Raw genomic sequence first — 22,551 nt, 5'->3', positions numbered from 1 at the left:
TCACTGTCCAAGCCACATCCACTCTGAACCCCTAGGATGACATCACTGAATATGGCATCTTGACCCCTCCCTTTTTGCATAGTCATGGCCCCGTCCCCAAACCTCTCCCCTTTTGGTAATATCACGGAAAGTGGCATCACAGCCACACCCCTTTTTGAAGATGGTAGACATTACTGTGTGCATCATGTCACTTCCTGGCTCCACTACTAGCCGCCATCTTGGATGAGAGGTCATGTGACAAGAAGTGACGTTAAAAAAATAAATCGATACTGCCCACTACAGCCTCGGCGGAATTTAGTTGCATGCTCAGCTTAACCTTTTTTTCCACAGGAAAGAAAATAGATTTGTTTCTTTTTGTTATAATTTTTTTTCTTTCAAAATGATACCTTATGTTTTTTATGTCCGTTTCTTCACTTTTTTTCTCACAGGAAAGAAAATAGACATTTTGTTTTCTTTTTCTTATAATTTTTTTCTTTCAAAAGGATAACTTATACTTACTTTTAAAGCTGTTTTTACTGAATGACAGCCGTTGTAGGTTTCAAAAAAAAAGAATAGACTGAAAGTCCTCTTCCTCTTTGCTTTTAGCTTACATAAGAACAGTAGGAGTCTGACTTGTTAGGCTTTCAGATCCATTCACACAGGGGCAGAAGCCTGTGGGCAGGGGCTGGTCCTGCAAGAGCTGGCTCCCTTCTATTTTCAAGAGACAACTGTGTGAGTTCGTATCCTGCAACACACACACACACACACACATCCACCCCCTGTATACTGGTCTGTGAATTCTAAAACACAGGGATAGTGTGAGCAGAAAAAATTGCTTTTTTTATACAGGGGTTGCCTATGTAAGATCAAACAGCCTGTAGCCAAGCTAATTGTTTCTGCAGCCTCTCCGAAAGGAAATTCTCTTTCCAGCTCATCTCTCAAGGCAGAACACTGTTGCTTTGTGTGACAACCCCCCCCCCCCTCCTTTTTTCGAAACGTCTGTGTGAACACAAATCAGGCTTCCAGACTTCTCACAGCCAGAAGCCCATTCACCTTCCTATTTTTCAAACCTGTTCTAAGCCAGATAACTCTGCCCCTTCCAAGAAATGTGTACTTAAGCAGTAGCCTCCCCCCTACTCCCCTTCCCCTACCTCCTCCCTCCTGTATGAACTCAGTCTGCATGCAGTGTTCACCTAAGAAACATACAATAACCCCTGCACCCTCGGTAAAACGGATGCTTGCTGTACCTACCTTTTTACCCTGTTTCCATTCTGCTCTGCTCTGCTCAGCTTCTCCTCCCTGCCTGCAGTGTACTGTAGCGCAGCATGCAGGCATACACTGTGTCGCCATCCTTCCTGAACTCCTCAGAAGTCCTCCCTGAACTTAGTTGCCTCCCCGCCTACCACACACACCGTCACCAGAAGAGAGGACCCCGATTGGCCTCTTGAGTCTCTCCTCTTCCGCTTTCATTCCCATTCGCATAGGAGGAGAAGGATTAAGCAACTGCAACTTCTGGAGCTAGCGTGAATCTGACCTTGTTTGTGAAGAAGACCACACCATTGTAAGGTAGGGTGCCCTCCCTCCCCCAGCATGCCGGCTCGTTAACAAAGGACACCTATAAATCTCTTTCCCCCCCTCCTCCTTCTACTGGTCCTGGACCCGTTTAGTCAGCTTTTTTAGAGCTTTAGCTAAATCCTCTCCCTTCCCCTTCCCCTCCCCATCCCTAGTAGTGTAGGGTGGCAGTAGGGAGTGGGACTCCCTGTATCCATGCATACAGCAGAGATGTTCTTTTCACCTATTAAAGGGCCACCAAAATAGACATCATGTTATGAGTATCAGGTGCTGCTCAACAATAAGACTTACAATTTATAATTTTAAAAAATAACATTAATTAGGTTGACTTGAGAGAGACCTTACTGGGAGTGTTTCACATCTTCTTTTCCTGTACCTAAATCAAAAGAAAAAAATGGCATAGGGGAACTTGCTCCTTTTGTTTTGTGGGATGCAGTGGTATGGTATATTATAAAAATGTACTTGCCTTATTTTATTACTACTATTTCACAGAGAGGTAATGAGGGAAGGGCTTCCCTCTTGCTGAACTTTAAGTTCAGTCATTCTAAAATGTGGCAACAGTGGCAACACTGTCCAGTTCAGCACACTACTGACCGCGGCGCCAAGTTCATACAAAGTTAATTATGTTCAGTGGAAAATAAATCTTTGGCTCAGGCTGTTTTATATGTGAATGAATATTTAATTTCTGTTTCATTATTGCTTGCTACTAGTATTACATATTAAGGGCATTTGCTTTAAACTTTATTTTAATTCATTTATTCGGTCCTTACATCGTTTTGCTTTTTAAACCCAAAGGTGAATCCTAAGAGTGGTTAAACAATTAGATATAAACTGTGTTGTTTCTGACTTTACTTGTTTTGGACTTCTTTGGGCACGGAGGGAATGTAGGGTAGGGGATGTTTGTGAAAGGGAAGGGAGGAGGGAGGGAAGGTGGGGGGATGGTATGTATCTTCTATTTTTGCTTTATAAATGCCAGTTCAGAATATTGTTCCTTTTTATACTGTAATAAAAATATTTAAATATAAAATCAGCTATTTGAGGCTTCTGTGGACACATCATTCTCTAACCATGTCATCATTTTTTAGAGGGTCCTCAGAATATAATTGTAAAACATCTTCAAAAGACAAGTCTTTACAATGGTGGTGTAAGAAAAACACACAGTGGTGACCACAGGTAATCGATAGAAGGTATTGTAACCATCTGTTGTGGTACACAATAGTTTCCCAGTGCTTCTATAAAAAGTCCATAATACTGCTAGAAAACAATAAACTATCAGGGGGTGCCCATAAGAATTTTTTTTTTTAAACTCACCAATGCTGTTCTGAGACGGATAGATGGCTAACCAGTGCTCGCCAGGTAGGTCATGTGGGTGGGTATTTACTACCAACGCTAAAGGTCTCCGTGGCAAGTGCTGCCCAAGTAACCAATTGCTGGGTAAAACGTCTAAAAACGATTCTGCGGTGTACGGGTCCTCCTTCGATAAATGATAAATTTGTATGGTGTTCATTGTTTTACCTTTCAGTACCCTTCTCCACCACCTCCAACTCCAGGCTCCGTCCCTTCTGTCTTGCCTCATCCCATGCCTGGAACAAACTCCCTGAGCCCATACGCCGTGCCCCCTCCCTACCCATCTTCAAATCAATGCTCAAAGCCCACCTCTTCAATGTCGCCTTCGGCACCTAATCACTACACCTCCTCTCAGAAAACTTATCTACCCCAACTTGACATTTTGTCCTTTAGATTGTAAGCTCTTCCGAGCAGGGACCGTCCTTATTGTTAATTTGTACAGCGCTGCGTAACCCTAGTAGCGCTCTAGAAATGTTAAGTAGTAGTAGTAGTCAAACAGGACATTTCTTCACTGGTTAACTTCTATTACATTGTCAAACACCCCATAGACATTCATGTTTATGGTAAGGGGCAAAGCATTTGCAAAACATATTTCTGCGCTCAGATTACCGGTTTTGATCAAGGAGTACTGATCTGCGCGTTCCTGGTCAGGCGACAGATCAAAAGCCAACAAAGTATAACCTCTAAAGCTCTGTACGGTCAATCAATAAAGCACTATCTTTCATATGTTTACCGGTCGCTTGTACCAGCTGCATGTATTCTCTCACACAATGACAAAAGTTAATAATGTAATATTGAAAATTAAAAGGATTTTTACCATAGAACCCGCTGTAAGAGTCATTGTCCACAATCCCCAGGACAATGAGTTAGGCAACTGGCCCAGAAAGAGGTGGATACAGAGAGTGAGAGGTTTGCTTATCTGTAAACTTGTATGTTTCTCAGGTGAACAGTGCATGCAGACTGAGTCTATACAAATGTCTCAAACAGGAGGGAGGAGGTAGGGAAAGGAGAGCAGGGGAGGCTACTGCTTAAGAACATATTTCACGGAAGAGGCAGAGCCGGGATTCCCTATGCTAGGGGAAAGGGGGGGAAGTTGCGGGTGGAGTCTACAGACCCCAAAAAAGTATGCTTATCAGTCTTAAAACATCTTTGAAAAAAGGAAGGTGAATAGGCTTCTGGCTGTGAGAAGTCTGGAAGCCTGATTTGAGCTCACACAGGAGGTCTCAAACACAGGAAGGGGAGTAGGGGTGAGCAGGAGGGTTTGTCACACAAAGCAGAAGCTCTCTGCCTTGAGAGATGAGTTGGAAAGGGGATTTCCTTTCGGAGGGGCTGCAGAAACAATTAGCTCAGCTATAGGCTGTTTGATCTTACACAGGCAACCCCTGTATAAAAAAAGCACTTTTTCTGCTCACACAAACCCTTTGTTTTAGAATTCACAGACCAGTATACGGGTGAGTGTGTATGTGTGTGTGCGCTGCAGGGCACTATCTCACACAGTTGTCTCTTGAAAATAGAAGGGGGCCAGCTCTTGCAGGACCAGTCCACAAGCTTCTGCCCCTGTGTGAATGGATCTGAGAGCCTAATGAGTCAGACTCGTACTGTTTCTTATGTAAGCTAAAAGCAAAGAGGAAGAGGACTTCCGGTCTATTCTTTTGTTTTGAAACCTAAAATGGCTGTCATTCAGTAAAAGGTACCCTCTTGAAAGAAAAAAATTGTAAGAAAAAGAAAACAAAATGTCTACTTTCCTGTGAGAAACAAAGTGAAGAAACAGCTTTAAGGACAAAATCTCCTTTAAAAAATTATAAGAAAAAGTAAACAAAAATGTCTATTTTCTTTCCTGTGAGAAACAAAAGGTTAAGCTGAGCATGTGTAACTAAATTCTATGGAGGCTGTAGGGGGCGGTGTCTGTTTTTTTAATGTCACTTCCCGTCACATGACCCAATCCAAGATGGTAGCTAGTAGTGGAAACAGGAAGTGATGTGATGCATATAGTAGTGGCCACCATCTTGAAAAAGGGGCATGGCTGTGATGTCACATCCTGTAACATCACCAAAAGGGGTGGGGTTTGGGGCAAGGGCTATGCAAATAAGGTAGGGCAAGGGACATGGCTATGCAAAAGGGGCAGGGCTTGGGCAGGATCAAGATGACAGGGAGTGGGCGTGGGCAAGCAATGACATCAAGCGGCGGGGAGTGGGCTTGGTTTGGTCATGTCCTCACTTCTGATTGGCTGCAAACCCAGAAGTGGGCATGTTGCCTGTCAAACTCAGTTAATTTTGACAAATGCAGGTGAGGTACACTTCTAATGCTACTGTTTGCCCTGGGATCAGTAGCATGGAATGTTGCTACTATTTTGGGATTCTTCCAGGTATTTGTGACTTGAATTTGCCATTGTTGGAAACAGGATTGTAACATTGGACTTCTTCCAAATTATATTTTTCCTCTAGGTGTTTGTGACCTGGGTTGGCCACTGTTGGAAACAGGATACTGGGAGATGGACCATTGGTCTGACCCAGTATGGTTATTCTTTTGTTCTTATGTAGAGTTTACATGACAGGCCCTCTAGTTTTTATCAGGATTGTAACATTGGACTTCTTCCAAATTATATTTTTCCCCCACAAAAATCTAAATTAATTGGCATTTGAAGGCTTTTATCAGGAGCAAAAGAGCTCTGAATTTGAACAAATTAAAATGTGCAGATGGCAGCAAACTCTGGATAACTATTTTTCAAAAGTATACACACCACATAGCAGATGGTGTGTGGGACTAGCATTCTGAGCCTGTATCCCTTCTTGCATATTGCAACTTCCTTGCCTTCTACTTCTGGGTGGCAACACACGATAGATATATAGATATTGAGAGAGAGTTACTAAATCTTTATTAAATCAGTTGATATGCAACAGACATCAAGAAACTTTTTCTCATAATAACCTGAATCTAGACACATTTTCTTTAACCATCAGACTCCAGCAGTCCTCCAGTCCTGCCTTCCGTCCCCCACCCACCCTGTAAAAATCCTGCCTGGATGTCTCACCGCCATCTGAAACTAAACATTACCAAGCCTGAGCTTCTTATCTTTCCCCCTAAACCAACCTCTCCTCTTTCCCCATTCTCTGTTTCTGTGGATAACACTCTCATCCTCCCTGTCTCATCAGCTCGTAACCTTGGGGTCATCTTCGACTCCTCTCTCTCCTTCTCTGCATATATTCAGCTACCTGCTAAAACTTGTTTCTTTCTCTATAATATCGCCAAAATTCGCCCTTTCCTTTCTGAACACAATACCAGAACCCTTATCCACACTCTTATCACCTCTTGCTTGGACTATTTCAACTTGCTTCTCACCGGTCTCCCACTTAGCCATCTCTCTCCTCTTCAATCTGTTCAAAATTCTGCTGCACGACTTATATTCCGCTAGTGTCGTTATGCTCAAGTCACTTCACTGGCTCTACATCCGTTTCTGCATACAGTTCAAGTGCATTCACGCTGAAGCTCCTCAGTACCTCTCCACTCTTATCTCTCCCAACTCTCCTCCCCAGGAACTCCGTTCACTGGGTAAATCTCTCTTATCTTCATCCTTCTCCTCCACTGTTAACTCCAGACTCCGTTCCTTTTATCTTGCTGCACCATGTGCCTAGAATAGACTTCTTGAGCTGGTATGTCAAGCTCCATCTGTGGCCGTCTTCAAATCTAGGCTAAAGGCCCATCTTTTTGATGCTTTTAACTCCTAAGCTTTACTCACTTGTTAAGTACCCGTATTTTATCATTCCCACCTTAGTAAGGGCAAGATGCACTAAACGAGCCTTTAACAAACCCTTTAACGAACAAGTTTTTAACCCTGGCATGTACTAAAGCCCAATTTCCGATGACAGTAGCAGCAAACGAAAACAGAATGCAGATGAGCAAATTGTGTAGAAACCCTGTTGAAATGAGATGCACTAAGGTTTTCTGCTTGCCCTAACACTGGAAAACTCCGGGAAAGCTAACGAGAGGTCTGTACCTCTCGTTGGGGCTGCCCCGCTTCCAAAACAATGTGAAGAAAAAAAAATTGGGAGGGGGCAAAAACGCTCATCAGGAGCATTCTTTATGGACGGCCTTGCCCCCCCCCCCCCCACCCGAGGTCGCTGCTGCTCCCCACTCCCCCCTGCATTAAAATCGTGACTTTTTTAGGCAGCCCCGGCCCCCCTCCCTTCCTCCCTCCCTTCCTCTCTTTCTCCTTTTTTAGAAAAAACAGCTTCCGCCATCCTCCGCCCCCGTGCCCCGCCCCTGCCGCCCCCCTCTGTGAAACCAGGCCCGTGCAGCGCCTCTCACCTCTGTGTGAAGGCACTGCACGGGCAAGAACAGCTGATCGCCTCCTCCGATGTCCCTCCGTACCTCCTGGGCCCGCCCTCGTCTGACGTAAGTTACCTACTTATTTCTAGGATAAGCAGCATAAAATATATTGTACTGTTTTGGGATCTTGTGTGTGTCTCTCTCTCGCTATCTCTAGACCAGGACCCATTTTTTCAGGGCCAACACTGCCTCATGTTTGAGTCATGATTCTGACTCCTCGACTCGCCTCCCAGTTTGCACAATGCCTGTTTTTAAGTTCTACACCAAGCTATTTAGGTCCACTTTCAAGTCAGCAGTGTCCTGTTTACTCAGCAGGCATTGTATTGCTTACTCCTTCCTGCCCCTGTAGATCATCCATTTCCTCCGCAAGACTACAAGGTGAAGTTTCCTATGCTTCAGCTCTCTCCTTTGCTGTCCCTCTCTGGGGCTATAATAAGAGTATTTTTTTTAAGTATACCGTTCATTCCCCATCTCTAAAATCAGTCCCCTGCGAAGCGTTATCCCCCATGCCATACAAAATACGCTGTTAATCATACAAAAAAGCAGGTTTTTTACTGCTCACCGCTGGCTTCCTAACCTCAAGCTGGCAGTCTAGCTCAGTGATGTCACTTCCCCTGACAAAATATTTTTTGAAGTTTACATTTTTTATATGAATTCTGAAACTTGCCTGGAAAATTTTCTTTAGAAAAAAAAATGAAGATCAAAGGGGGATCTTCTTGGGGTAGATGAGAGGGGTTGTGGATGGGGTGGGAGAATCTTTTTGGTACATTTTTGTATATATTTGGGTGCCAAATTATTGCTGTTGTAATTGTGCTTTACTTTTGTTAATATACTTTTAAACTTAAAGAAGAAGAAAATGAAGATCTCTGATAGTGTGTTGCATAAGGTGATATGAATTCGTCATGTTATTTATTTATTTATGTGTATACCGCCTATACCTAAGTTGTTTACAATTTCTTTGCAGGTAGTTCTGTAGTGAGATGGTTCTGACAGTTGTTTTCAACTGTTTCCTAGGGAGGAATGAAATCCTGGCCAGCTTATGCCCACAGGTGTTTGGCATGTTCCTAGTGAAGCTGGCTGTGGCCATGGTGCTAGCTGGAGGTGTACAGAGGACAGATGCTGCAGGGACACAAGTTAGAGGTTAGTATGTGCCTCACAGATTTATCTCTAGGGCTTTTCATCTCCAAATTCCTGAACCCAGTCGAGATATTTCTAGTATGGTTTCCTTTCGAAAAATAGCCTTATTTTTGTCTGACTCATCTCTTTCTAACATCACATAACATTCAGATTTCAGTAGAGTGTCCAATGACGCCCAACTCACTCCATCCCCTTTGTCAAGGTAATCAAGGTGGTTTACAATAAAATTAGGGCAATTGATACATTACAATAAAAAAGTTTTAAAAAATAACCTATTGTCATTGGAAAGAAACAGTCCCCTACTCACCCATTTACTCTACTGGGGAAAAAGAAAAAAGCTTTTAGCTTTTTTCTAAATATCAGTAAATTATATTTACTGTAATTCTTCTACTAGCCAGGCTCTGGAGGCATTGATATTTATCGGCCATCATCATCTACTATCTTTATATGCCCTTGAGGGCCCTTCTTTTTATTTCCTATAGGGAAACAAATCAGTTCAGTAGAATCTCCGAGGACACTATGAGGCATATTTTCAAAGCACTTAGCCTTCCAAAGTTCCATAGAAACCTATGGAACTTTGGAAGGCTAAGTGCTTTGAAAATTTGCCTCTATGTCACTGAGGTCAGAGCACACTGTGATGCTGAACATTTTGAAAGCTGCCGCCATTGGTTAATGCTGGTGGCCTTGATCCGATTCCATTTGCTGCTTAAATTCACATAACTATTCAAGGGCATTTATCTGGATGATGGCAGCTGTTATCTAGATAAATGCCTTAGCCAGATCTGACTCAGGATATTTAGTGGCACTATCCAGATAGAGCCGTTGAATATGCTTACAGACCGCCTTGGCAGTATCCATCAGTGCCAAAGCGGAATGAGGGAGGAGTCCAAAATTATCTGGTTAGTGGTGATATTCCGTCCACTGACTTGGATAACCATCAGGATAAAGTTAGGACAGTAAAAATGTCACAGCTCTATCCGAATATTCATCACTGGCCACTGTCTGGATGCTGGCACTGAAATTCCAGATTCTGGATGCTGGCACTGAAATTCCAGATTTTTTTTTTTTAAGCTACAGTGGCCAGTGAACACCGACTGCTGCAGCTGAATATTGACTTGACCATCTTTATCCTTGTACTTATTAAACAAGTCACGATGCCTGTATTATCTGCAGGTGCTCAACACCAATTATCTCGCCCTATTGAACTAGATGAGATTCTTCAGGCGATCCATACTCTATCTCCAAGCAAAGCACCGGGACCAGATGGTTTCACTAATAAATTCTATAAAACATTTGCTAAACTCTTGGGCCCGCTGCTATTGTGTCTATTTGATTCTTTTAGTGAGGGCCAACCAATTCTGAAAACTTGGAATCTGGCGACTATCTCAGTAATACTGAAGCCAGGCAAAGACCCCCTAAGCTGCGGATCTTATCGTCCCATTTCACTACTAGGGGTTGAAATCTTTACTAAGATATTAGCCACCCGTCTGCAATGCTATCTCCCATCTTTGATCCATGAAGATCAGGCAGGTTTTATCAGTGGTTGACAAACGTTTGATAATGTATGACGGGTACTCCACCTCATATATTATGCTAGGTCAGCTAAAGTCCCTCTGGGTTTGCTTTACCTAGACGCAGAAAAAGCATTCGACAGAGTACATTGGCCATTTATGTTTGCAGTTCTAGATAAAGTGGGTATTGGTGGTCATTTTCTCTCTTGGCGCCATCTCTTGTATGTGGCCCTTTGTGCTTCAGTTAAGGTCAACGGCCAGAGCTCTGCCTCATTTGCTCTGAGTAGGGGCACTAGGCAGGAATGCGCGTGTCACCTCTGCTTTTTGCGCTGGTAGTAGAGCTCCTGGCTTGCTGTATTCGAGAACATCCAGAAGTCTTTGGGTTAAGTGTAGGGGGTTTAGAAATCCAAATCCTGCTGCGCAGACGATATCTTATTAACTTTGACTAATCCGGATGCATCTTTCCCTGCACTGACATCTATCTTGCAGCAGTATGAGCAGGTATCTGAATATTAACTTACCTGATGATCAGGTGGAAAGGCTGAAGACCAACTTCTCATTTCGTTGGGCGAAAAAATCTATTTGTTATTTAGGGGTTAACCTGACATGCGATTTAACTGATCTATTTGATGAGAATTTTCCAGGGAAATTACATGAGATATTCTCTGAGCTGGACCGGTGGGAGGGATTGACAATCTCTTGGATGGGCCGTATCAATGCGGTCAAGATGATAGTACTCCCCAAACTGCTTTATCTGTTTATGGCTCTCCCTATCTCTATGCCTGATCAGTTTTTTCAAGGCCTATGGCGAAAGATCTTCTCATATATCTGGAAAAAGAGACCACCCAGAGTGCGAGCGGAGGTGATGTTCCAGAGGCGTGAACATGGGGGAATGGGTGTTCCTTCTTTTGTAGATTATTATCAAGCTGCTCACCTTCGAATTTTGACAGAGTGGGTCCATGGGTCGGGTAAAATTTGGCAGTCCTTCGAGTAATCATTGCTTGCCCCCTATCCACTGAAGGCTATCGGATCAACTCTTGCGAAAGGTTGCCCGTGAAGCCCTGCCACTCCTCCGTTGGCCCTTGTTGATTTGGACTACAATTTGAAAAAATAATTTTCCGGGACGAATATATTTTTTGTACACGTACATTCGATTCGCCCCGGGGAATATAGATCCATGCTTTCGCTCTTGGGAGAAGTTGGGTGTATGTAAATTGGCCAAATATGGGAGGAAGGAGAATTTATATCATTTCAGGATACTTAGGAGGAGTACGGGCTCCCGGCTCTTCATGCATTTCAATATCAGCAGGTGCAGGATTTTATCACTAGACGGGCCAAGGGTGAGCTAAGTCTAACTGAGACATCTTTGGAACGGGCAGTGCTAATTGGGGGGGGGGGGGGGGGGGGGGACAGGGGATGTATTTCCAGAATATATAGAGCCCTTTTAGCCTATTGTAAACCTATTACATATACCACCTGTCAAAATGGGAAACTGCATTAGGTGCATCCTTTGGATATTCGCCGTGGGAATGTATATTTAAAACTTTGCTTAAAGTATCGATATCTAGTAATTTGATGGAAAATGGACATAAGATTCTATATAGCTGGTACTATACACCCAAGCGACTATCCAAAATGTTCCCCACAAGTTCAGCTTTGTGCTGGCGTCAATGTGGCCTAGAGAGTGACATGTTTCATATTTGGTGGGCTTGTCCACGTGCCCAAGAGTTTTGGACTGCAGTATTGAATTTTGTATTAAATCTAACTAAGATGGAACATTGCCTTCTACATGCTAGACCACGAGGAGTGAAATCCCCCACTCATCAGTTGGTTGCTCATGTGTTTGTTGCCAGCAAATTGACGCTTGCTGCTGCTTGAAAACAACCAACTCTACCAGGCCTGCGACAGGTCTTGCACAAGATGGACTATATCAACTTAATGTCTAAACTAACAGCCTTATGTACTGGAAACTTACTACCATATCGTCGCATCTGGGACCCTTGTGTGCAACGGAAAACCGTGGGACCATGATTCTGATCGGATCCTTATTGTCCCCAACAGATCTGGTTCCCTCTACTTCTGGAGTTATCCTCTGAAGAACCATGGATTTTGGAGTGTTTTCCAACACTCATCACGCAGAACGAGGGATCTCTTCTGCATCCCAACCTCCAGTCTCTGGCTCTTATGGCCTGGATTTTGAGGTCTTAGAATTGGCTTCCTGGATCTTGCTGGCTTCCAGAAAAGATTCTACCAAGAGGTCTTACTTTTTCAAAAGGAGGTGGTTTGCCTTCTAGTGTGAGGGCAGGGCCCTAGATCATGCTTCCTGCCGTAAATAGACCCTGCTTGAGTATCTTCTACACTTCTCTGAGTCTGGTCTTAAAACCAACTCTGTAAGGGTTCACCTCTGTGCAATTAGAGCTTACCATCACCGTGTGGAGGGTAAGCCCATCTCTGGACAGCCTGTAGTTGTTTGCTTCATGAGAGGTTTGCTACTGACAAATCCCCCTATCAAACTTCCACCTTTGTCATGGGATCTCAACATCATTCTCGCCCAGCTGAAGAAAACTCCTTTTGAGCCACTTGATACCTGTCATCTGAATTACTTTTTTGGTGGCGGTTGCTTCAGCTCTTAGGGTCAGTGAGCTTCAGGCCTTAGTAGTGGATGCACCTTATACTAAGTTTCATCACAACACAGTAGTCCTATGCACACACCCTAAGTTCCTCCCTAAAGTTGTGTCGGAGTTCCATCTGAACCAGTTGATTGTCTTTTCAACATTCTTTTCCTGACCTCATGCCCATCCCGGTGAAAACGCACTGCACACCTTGGACTGCATACGAGCATTGATCTTTTACTTGGAGCGGACTAGGCCCTATAGGGAGTCCTAGGGCCCCCAAGAGACACAGCCGGGCTCAGGGCAGGACTGGGCCGCCACCCCTGCCCCTTTCTGTCTCTTGAGTCACTGCTGCATTGTTTCCTTGCTCTGTCCTCTTCTGCTCCTGTGTGCTGGGAGTCGGGACCCGGATGATTGCGTTAATGTAATCATTCGAGTCCTGGACGGCACGCAGGAGCAGGAGAGGACAAACCTGGAACAGGCAAGAAGAAGCTTGCCAATGCTGGGCCCGGGGAATTTTGCCCCCCCCCCCCCCCTCTCTCAGCGGCCCTGGACAGTCCACCAAGCTTTTGGGTTTTTTTTTATCCCAACAGGATGGGGGTCGCCATCGGGAAATGCACAATCTCTATTTAGCCCATGCTGGCCCTTGAGGGTCATGTTCTATGCTGTGGGCTCTCAGGTGCTTCTGTATCATCCCAGTGGTCATTCCGCCCCAGTTCACACTAAAGTTGGTGATTCAAATTCAGAGAAAGATGTAGCTGGCAGAGGGTAAATCTTACTGCCTATTGTGTGTACATTCGAAATACAACTTCCTTTATATTCTTTCTTGACTCTCCTCATGCTGGCCTCATTTTTATCCTCCAAGATCAAATTTTTTTTGCCTGTGTAATGAGAATTCCTACAAATGTTTTTTGTGTGTAGTACTAGAATTTTGGAGAAAAATCTAATTGCAAACTACAAACCCAGTAGTATAGTTTTTCCTTAGTGGCTCCTATAGCATAAATAAGAATTTAAACCAAATAAAAACTCTCCATTGGTATCTCCAAAGCAAGGGCTTGTACATTCTTTTATTCAGGCTGTGGCTCTGTCATTGCCAACCAGTTTCGGCTGGAGAATATTATGAATTGCCATCCTGTTAATATACTTTTGTTGCAGATAACTGGCAAATATAAAGAGAGAATCAGAATTACTTCTGATTTTGAATTTTTTTTTTTTTGCCATGCTGTTCTAGTTCTAGCTTGCTTTGCTTGCACATTCTCTCTTTATCTGGTACGGTTTATATTTCATGTTTTTCTGACTGAAGGTGAATCTCATTTGCTGTTGGTGGGAGACCCTGGTACAGGAAAATCTCAGTTCCTCAAGTACGCTGTGAAGATCACTCCACGATCGGTACTCACTGCAGGGATTGGATCTACTACTGCAGGTATATAGCACTGCATGGCATTTTCAGTATTCACAAAGTAGGCGGTATACTAAATTAATAAACAATAACAGTAGGAGTATAATGTGGTATAAATATGTGAATAATTAAAGGGCAAGCACACCTAGGTAAACAAGTGAAGTGTAAATGCTACAGTAGATTGCACTGTATCTAAGAATGTAGTTTGGAAGTATGCATGGACAGATTTTTTCCCCCTCTTTTGACTGTCCTTCTGCTACAGAAAATGGTTGCTAGACAGACGGCGGGCAGTCAGCTTAACCATTCTTCAAGCTGAAAACTGCTATTTTGCCAAATTAGAAAGTTCACGTGTTATGGATTCAGAGCAGAAATTGAAAGTCCATAAACCACATAAGGTCTGTAAAAACCATTTTGTTTTATAGTACAAAGCAAAAGATAAACATTCTACTGGGCATGCATGTGACTCCCTGTCTGAACAATTAGCATGCAAAAAGTACATCTCAGGAAGGGGCGCAAGTATCCATGCACATCACCATCTGTGTGTTGGTGTTCCTAGGGTTTGTCATTAATTATTTCAAATGTCAACACGGTTAAAATTCATAGGAGTTCTGCTAAAAACAGCTTGGGCAAAGGCCTTTCTTCTACAGCACAGGATCACCTCTCTGATGTCTGCAGTGGAAGAAATTCAAGGGCATCAGCAGATATCATGAGCATGTAGTGGACTCAAGCCACAGAGGCTCTGAGATGTTATCTCTTTCATAGCCCTACTCTGGAACACTCTGTCTTGATGGACAATTCAGTCCACTTTGGCAAGAGACATTCCTTTCCAACTTCCTCCATACCAAGTAGTACTTAATGACAGACGTACTCAAACTGAGTTGGGAAGCCCATCAAGTTGTGATGCGTTGCATCAACAAACAGGGAAGTACATGATTCTACCTTCTGTATTGGGAGAAGGCAGAACTGGTCTGTCTCTCGAGGGATGACCTTTAAAGCCACGTATCTGGCAGACCATCTGAAACAGTGATGTGAAAAAGTTCTCACCCCCACCTGACTACTCCTATTATTGCAATGGCTAGTTTTCAGAATATAAACACCAGTCCCAAATTGTAACAAGTAAGCAATTTGACTCAGTGGGATCAGGCAGAAGTCTACTCAGGCAAATTTATTCAAAAACTTTATTTTAGGTTTTCTAATTATCTTGCATTCAAAACATTCACATTTCAAACCAAAAGTTAGTATTTTCAGGATTGCCCTACTATGGTGACCTCAGCGGTGCTCATTGCCAAAGATGTAAATATGGCAATGTAACTAGCACCCACTTCTTCATCGGCACACCCGATTAATTAGATTTTACTATCTCTCTTATCTATTGATTTTACTTATCTTTTCTCTTTTTAATGTCAGACCAAGGTGTTCAGCTGCCCGACATGCATGTTTCGCTCAGCCATGAGCTGTATCAAGGACATTCCCCTATAATGGAAAGCCCAATATATAACATTAGTTTACTCTCCCTTCGGTAGAAAAACCAACTCTTACAGTTTCTCTAACCAGGGATATTTGTAATATACAAATCTTGAATACAAAAATCTTACCTATAGCCTCTCCTAGCGCCAGCTTTACTATTATTTAACGGGATCACCCCTTTTCGAAGATGGCACCAGCGTTCTAATCCCATGAGTAAATATCTTCATTGTTACTGACTTCAAAGACCCTCCCCTAGGCTCCCATTGGACATAAAGAGCTAGAACCTATCCAATCAGCGATGCCCATTCCAACTCAGCATTTAAGCCGGCCGGCATCACTGTATGCAAAGAAAAAATATAAAACTGTTCTCTGTAGTTTAGTAACTTTTTAACTGAACCTTCCTCCTCCCCTAGACCCACATACTCTAATATTCTCCAACGTATATCATCAACCGTATGGTGGCATTCTAGCCAGTGGGCTACCAAAGGTGCTTGAATATTCTGCGTGGTGAGGCTGAGAAGAGATACGTAGGCAATCTGATGGTGTGGAAGTCCCCCTTGATGAAGCTCTGTGAAACAGGCACCTGTTGGGGTACATGGGCACACCGGGTTGTTAAATTGAGTATACTAGCCTGACAAGATAAGTAAACCTATGCACAACCAAGTTCACATAGATTAAGGGATGTGAAGTTGTTATATGTAGCATAGGAAGGTGGAGGGCAAGAGTCGATGATTATAGCACGTTGCACGAGCGCAGATTCACCACAGGAGTGAGGTGACAAGAAGCCGTGCCAAAGCAGATGACACTCTCTATCTCAGATTAAGTGATATGAGTGACTCCTGATATACTCTCTACTTGCCAGTATTTATAGGATAAGCAGCATAAAATGTATGTACTATTTTAGGATCTTACCAGGTACTTGTAACCTGGATTGGCCACTGTTTGAAACAGGATGCTGGTCTTGATGGACCTTTGGTCTGTCCCAGTATGGCAACGCTTACGTTCTTATGGATTATTCTGGGTTTCTGAGGAACATCCAAAAGACTTGTCAAGGGAGAAATCTCTTAGCCTACCCTTGGACTCCTCCCCACCACAGGCGAGAAGAAAATCCCCTTCAGAGGAACTCTCTTCAACCAGTTATTTTTGCAGGAAATGGCAGACGCCATTCCATTGCTGTTGGTCCATCCTCAACTACGATTCTCCTCCTAAAGAAACTGCGACAGTGCCCATTCACAGCATCCTACAGGATGCACAGATAAGAACTGGGAGACCCCTCTTTCTGTGCAAGTGATCTAAAAGGACAGGTTATATAGAGAGTTCAGAATGCTCCAGGATTCAAGAAGGCCCAGTTGCCCCACCTCTCCATGGTGGTTAAATCTGCCCTCAAAAGGAAATGCAGTCTACTAGCCAAATCGATGAAGTGTGTTGACAGCCCTCAAACTCTCTGATTTCCTCCCCATGCAAAGTGGAATACAGGGTTCCCCAGGGCTCACCACTCTCGCCAATACTATTTAATCTAGTGATGGTCCCCCTAGCATGGTTACTATCCAAAACATCTCAACCTCTTCATACGTGTTGATGACATTTCAATCTTCATCCCCTTCAAAAATGATCCACTAGAAATCACTACTAAAATCACAGACAGCATAAATATTATGGAAACCTGGTCATTGGCTTTCAACCTAAAACTGAAAGGGGAAAAAAAACACACTGCCTGAAACTCACATCACCACACAATTCCCAACACTATACAACCATCAATGCCATGGCAACATCCCTCCCAATAGCACATGACTTGAAGACCTTAGGAGTCACCATAGACCATGAGCTATCCTTCAACAAACAGGTAGCAAACAAAGAAAATGTTTCACACAATGTGGAAATGCAGATGCTTGTCCAAACCATGGTTCTCGCACATGCAGATTATTGTAATGGAATCTATGCAGGATGCAAGGAACAAACATTTTAAAAATTGCAAACAGCACAAAAGAGCAACAAGACTCATATATGGGAAAAACAGATTCAAGAGCGCAAGACCACTACTCCAAAACCTATACTGGCTACCTATCAAAGCATGCATATTCTTCAGGATCTGCTCCTTGGCCTACAGAATAATCTTCAGCCTCGCTGTGGAATATATGACCGACCTAATACCACTACGTAACGCAACCAGAAACCTATCTTAATCTTCACTTCCCAAGATGTCAGGGACTGAAATACAAAACCGAATACACTAGCAGCTTCACATATGTCTGCACTAAAGACTGGAATTTGCTACTGAAAGACCTAAAATTTATGAACTACCTCATATTCAGAAAACACTTAAAAGCCTACTTCCTGATATTTTGAGGTGCACCCAGAAACGTCGCCAGGAATGTCTGGCACTTTGCCCTAGGGTGCAGGCTCTGGGGATCTTTTTTTTTATTACATTTTCCTTGTATGTACTTATTTCCTATGAGGCTAAGTCTTATGTCTTTAATGAACCTAAGCATTTGTTAGATTTTGTTGTATCTAAAGAGGGGAAGGCAGGTAGAGGTATGATGTTTCATTGAGTAGGGTATACTGTAGGGGTTGGCTGAAAAATGTCCCCAATTAGGCTGTTCGTTCTGTAAGAGAGGGGGAGAGGTTCTCTTCCTTTTAAATTTTTTTCTTTTTTCCTTGATTTGTTTTTCCTGGATCCTTTTTTCCTTACAATGTGGACTATATTAAGATGTTTTCTTCATAGGTTTTATATTCCTGGGTGTCTTTGAATTGATGTAATTGTATAATTGGAAGCTATTAGATTTTTTTTTTTTAAAAGCCCAGTTCAGAAAATTCCTTTTCGACAAACTCACTTAAACAAGCACACAACCAGTCAACACTCTATAAGCATGACTAAGGACTGAACGCAACAAGCTTACGTCACTCCAAAAATGGAACAAGGCTTCAAAGCTCCACACGGCTATATAACATGTAACCAGTTCACTTTATGTTAACTGGTAAGCCACATTGAACCAACCACTAGGGTGGAAAATGTGGGGTACAAATGCAATAAATAAATACAATTATTTTATAGACCTCTATCATTATCTCCCCTCAGCCGTCTTTTCTCCAAGCTGAAGAGCCCTAGCCACTTTAGCCTTGCCTCATAGGGAAGTAGTCTCATCTCGTTTATCGTTTTCGTCGCCCTTCTCTGTATGTTTTCTAATTCTACTATATCTTTTTTAAGATGCTGTTACCAGAATTGCACACAACAAAGGCATTATAACGTCCTCATTTTTGTTTTCCATTTCTTTCCTAATACCTAACATTCTGTTTGCTTTCTTAGCCACTTCTACACACTGAGCAGAGGGTTTCAACGTATCATCAACAATGTTGCCAGGTGGGCGGTTTTACCGCCCAATTGGGCGGGTTTTTGCCAGTGGCGGCGGGAAAATTTCGCTGGCCGCGGGATGCGGTTTTTTGGCCGGTTTTACCGTCGCCGCTGTGCGAGTTCGGCGTTTTTTTTACGGGGCTTCTATTGGTCCAATTCAGTCCAATAGAAGCTTTTCCGGGGCTTCTATTGGTCCAAATTGGACCAATAGAAGCCTTTCAGGGGCGGGGATGACGTAGGGGGCGGGGTTAATGACGCGGGGGCGGGGTTCGGTGACGCGGGAGACGGGGATTGGCTACGGGCAGTTTTTGGGCGGGTTTACGGCTTGTTTTGGGCTGGGAAAATTTTTCCCAGCTGGCAACCCTGATCATCAACGATGACAGCTAGATCCCATTCCTGGTTGGTGACTCCTAATGTGGAACCTTGCATCATCATGTAGCTATAGTTCAGGTTCCTCTTTCCCCACATGCATCACTTTGCACTTGCTCTCATTAAACATCACTGCCATTTGGCTGCCCAGTCTCCTAAGGCCCTCTTGTAATTTCACAATCCTCTTGCGATTTAACAACTTTGAATAACTTTGTGTCATCAGCAAATTTAATTACTGCATTAGTTACTCCCATCTCTAGATAATTTATAAATATGTTACAAAGCAGCAGTCCCAGCACAGATCCCTGCAGAACCCCACTATCTACCCTTCTCAATTAAGAATACTGACCATTTAACCCTACTCTGTTTTCTTTTAACCACTTTTTAATCCACAATAGAACACTACCTCCTATGTGCTCCAGACTTGGTGAAGTACTCATCATGAGAGATCCGAGTCTGCACCTGCCTCAGCTGACTGGAGGTATGTTCAGGCCTCAATGACGGTTGCCGAGATACAGTGCTGCTCCCCAGCTTCCTCCCCCGATGTAGAGAGGGTCACCCACCTTGGTTGGTGCTGGCTCGATGCCTAGAAAGGCACCAATGTTGATGACCACTCAGCAGGCAGGGTATAGGCCTCCAAGATGGACTGGAGTGGTTCCATAGCTGGCATAAGCACCCACATCCCAGCTCCTCCTGAAGCACAGTCTTATAGCTGTTCCTCGAAGACTGGTGTCGGCAAATGCTGGGGGGCTGGTATAGAGACAACCTGCAAAGTTGCTAGTGTCAAATCAGTAGTAGGATCCTGGCTGTGTGAAGACTGGCGCATCGGCACTGCTACAACAGAGGGAGAGCGCGCTTCTCCCAGCAATGCTGACGCCCCAGAGCTCCCAGCATCGTGTCTTGAGGAGGACCAGTGCCGATGCTTCTTAGCTTTCACTCAATGCTTGGCATCACAGTCCCTCGGTGCTGACGAGGATAGGGTCGGGTCCAGTGCTGACTGGTCCCAGGGCCCCCTGATAGTTCCTGATGTTGAGGCAGATGGAGACCTCCTTAATGCCAGCATGGTCCGACGCAGCTGTAGCAGCTATGGGGACCAATACTGATGGACCAGACTTAAGAGCACCAAAAAAGTTTCTCGCACTGGACCTCTGATTTCCTGGGTTCTCTTCTGCATTTTCAAACAAAGAACACAGAGGCCTTGTGGTCTGGACTAAAGCACGACAGACACCAGCTATGACAATCAGTCCCAGAGATGACTTTGTTACACTGGGCACAGCACTTTCAGCCATTGGGAACTTTCTGGGACATGAAGGAAAAACTAGGTAATGTGAAATCAAATAGCAAAACAGGGAATCTTACTGAAGGGAAAGAAATGAAGCATGAACCCAGATGGTGCTCAGGCTTCAGGAGCCATGAAAATAAACAAAACTTAAACTTGCCACAAAACTAAAGAGACTAAATGGGAAGGGGAAAATGTGAAATAATTTTAAAATAATAAAAGTACCACAAGGGAAGGCAGACCAAACCAAAAAATAACTAACAAAGGTTGATGCACGGAGTGACCAAACACGTAACCCCTCCACTCCACAAAAACTAGAGAGTGGGGGTCCTGCACGCTCTCACTGGATTGAAGGGCACTTGTGCATGCATGGTGGGATGGTCTGCACCAGGGCTCTGTTTGGTGAATGTATACTCCATCCTGTATGGCGATGCCACAACAGGTCTTTGTAAGCCACATTGAGCCTGCAAATAGGTGGGAAAATGTGGGATACAAGTGAAATAAATAAATAAATATCACCCATATGTGAGAAACTTAGTCCTGCTTGTTCTCGGAGAAAACTTTGCTACAGCGGTCACAGAAGAGATGCCCAATAGAATCATTCTTTAAAGCTTGAAAAAAATGCAAAAGCAAACTAATAAACTAAATAGTAGCAAATGAGTGAGACCTGATGGTATTTATCCTAGACATGTTAAAACTCAAATAACAAAATTACAAACCTGGTATTGGTAATCTAGGTGCTCATTTTCAAAGCACATAGACTTACAAAGTTACATATGTTATTATGGAACTTTGTAAGTCTATGTGTTTTGAAATTGAGCACCCTAATCTATCATTCAAATCTTCCTGTGTATTTGAGGACTGTAGTGTAGTGAAATTTCTCAAAAGAGCACCAGGGTGACCTAGGGTTAACTATAGACCAGTCAGCCTGATCCCTGTACAAGGTAAATTGTTGGAATCTATTAAAATCAAAATTACTGGTCTTATGGCTAGAATAAAAGGTTCACACCTTTTTATTCCAAAAAATAAGAATTCAAATACAATAAGAAAAACAATATTCCAAAAAGCAATATAGGAACTGGCCCATGAAAAAGGAAGCAGCAGAACCAATAAACCTGGCGTGTTGGTATTTTAAAGACTATGGCTAGTGCTGGAGCTTTAATCTGATTATTCTGAGCAAATAAAATAATTGAGTGGGGAAAAAAGTACTCAAAAATAGTTGTATTTAAATTCCACAATACAATCAAATACTGCTTTTTTTTTCCCTTATAAACTCTCTACAGACATTTGAACAAATTCTTTGCATGGCATGTTGACTATATTTGCAGGATTTCAGAGCCATAGTTCGGTTTTGATGGTTGCTAGTCTTTTGGCTTATATTTTTTTAATAGCTTAATGTTTGAATTAACGGTGGTTGCCAGCTAGTCAGGTGCAGTCCATGTGTGACTCTAACATGACATTTAGCGAGTTCTCTGATGCTGGCCACACTTTTGACGCAGATGGCAGTGCTTCTGTGGAGAGCAGTAGCTGTAGATTGGCGTTGCTGCTGTCACTGTCTCCCATCTTTTCTGTGGTATCGTCCCAGTTTATATGAAACCTTGTGACGCGGGGGTTGGATGCCAATATATTCCTCTGGAGCTGGGTAGGGATAGAAAAAAAGGCATTAAATGCTTCATCAGGTGTTGTACAGATACATTTCTAGTTGGATTTTAAATAGACTACCTGTGACTTAAGTAGCCCTTTCTAGTAGTCTCCCAACTTGTTAGTACTACTACTACTTAGCATGTATGTAGGGCTATACACTGAACATGTAAGAAACAGTCCCTGCTTGACAAAGCTTACAATCTATTCAAGACAGACAAACAAGGGATAAGGGAATTACTTAAGGTGAGAATGATAAAACAGAGTGACCAAATGTTTAGAGCAGTGGAAGCTGATGATGGCTGTTTGAATCTTAGGCGTGTCATTTCACTCTCTTCTGCCTCAGGTACAAACATTTGCAAGGCTAGGGCTAGGAAATAACTACTATACACATTATAACTCTCCTTAAACTCTGATTTGGAAAAGCGAGTAATTAAAAATTCCCCCCCCCCCCCTTGAGTTAAGCTAAAAAGCAGTTATTGCTGAAGCCAGAGACACACTTCAGCAAATATACAAAAAGTATGCATCTTTCATTTTTTCTACTGGTATGGCAATAACTC

The 22,551-nt window shown here is 43.2% G+C and overlaps 2 protein-coding genes across 6 annotated transcripts in view; one reads left to right on the top strand and one right to left on the bottom strand.

Moving 5' to 3' along the window:
- MCM9 (minichromosome maintenance 9 homologous recombination repair factor) overlaps positions 1-22,551 on the top strand; it is a 142,401-nt gene that overhangs the window by 44,837 nt on the left and 75,013 nt on the right. For 3 of the 5 annotated variants that reach the window (XM_030198553.1, XM_030198552.1, XM_030198554.1), the window contains 2 exons: positions 8,239-8,364; positions 13,788-13,907. In XM_030198553.1, coding sequence (XP_030054413.1) covers positions 8,239-8,364; positions 13,788-13,907 — 246 coding nt within the window. Of the gene's footprint in view, positions 1-1,484; positions 1,546-8,238; positions 8,365-13,787; positions 13,916-22,551 lie in introns of those variants that run through there. The other 2 variants (XM_030198555.1, XM_030198556.1) reach the window with 2 other exon arrangements.
- ASF1A (anti-silencing function 1A histone chaperone) overlaps positions 21,557-22,551 on the bottom strand; it is a 29,088-nt gene continuing 28,093 nt past the window's right edge. The window contains exon 4 of the mRNA XM_030198558.1: positions 21,557-21,988. Within this exon, the coding sequence (XP_030054418.1) occupies positions 21,776-21,988 (213 nt within the window). The 3' untranslated portion in view covers positions 21,557-21,775. The remainder of the gene's footprint in view (positions 21,989-22,551) is intronic.

Source organism: Microcaecilia unicolor, chromosome 3 (assembly GCF_901765095.1).
Source record: "Microcaecilia unicolor chromosome 3, aMicUni1.1, whole genome shotgun sequence".
In the NCBI taxonomy this organism is placed as follows: Eukaryota; Metazoa; Chordata; class Amphibia; order Gymnophiona; family Siphonopidae; genus Microcaecilia; species Microcaecilia unicolor.
The sequence above is the reverse complement of the archived record's forward strand: the minus strand, read 5'-3'. Positions and strand labels throughout refer to the sequence as shown.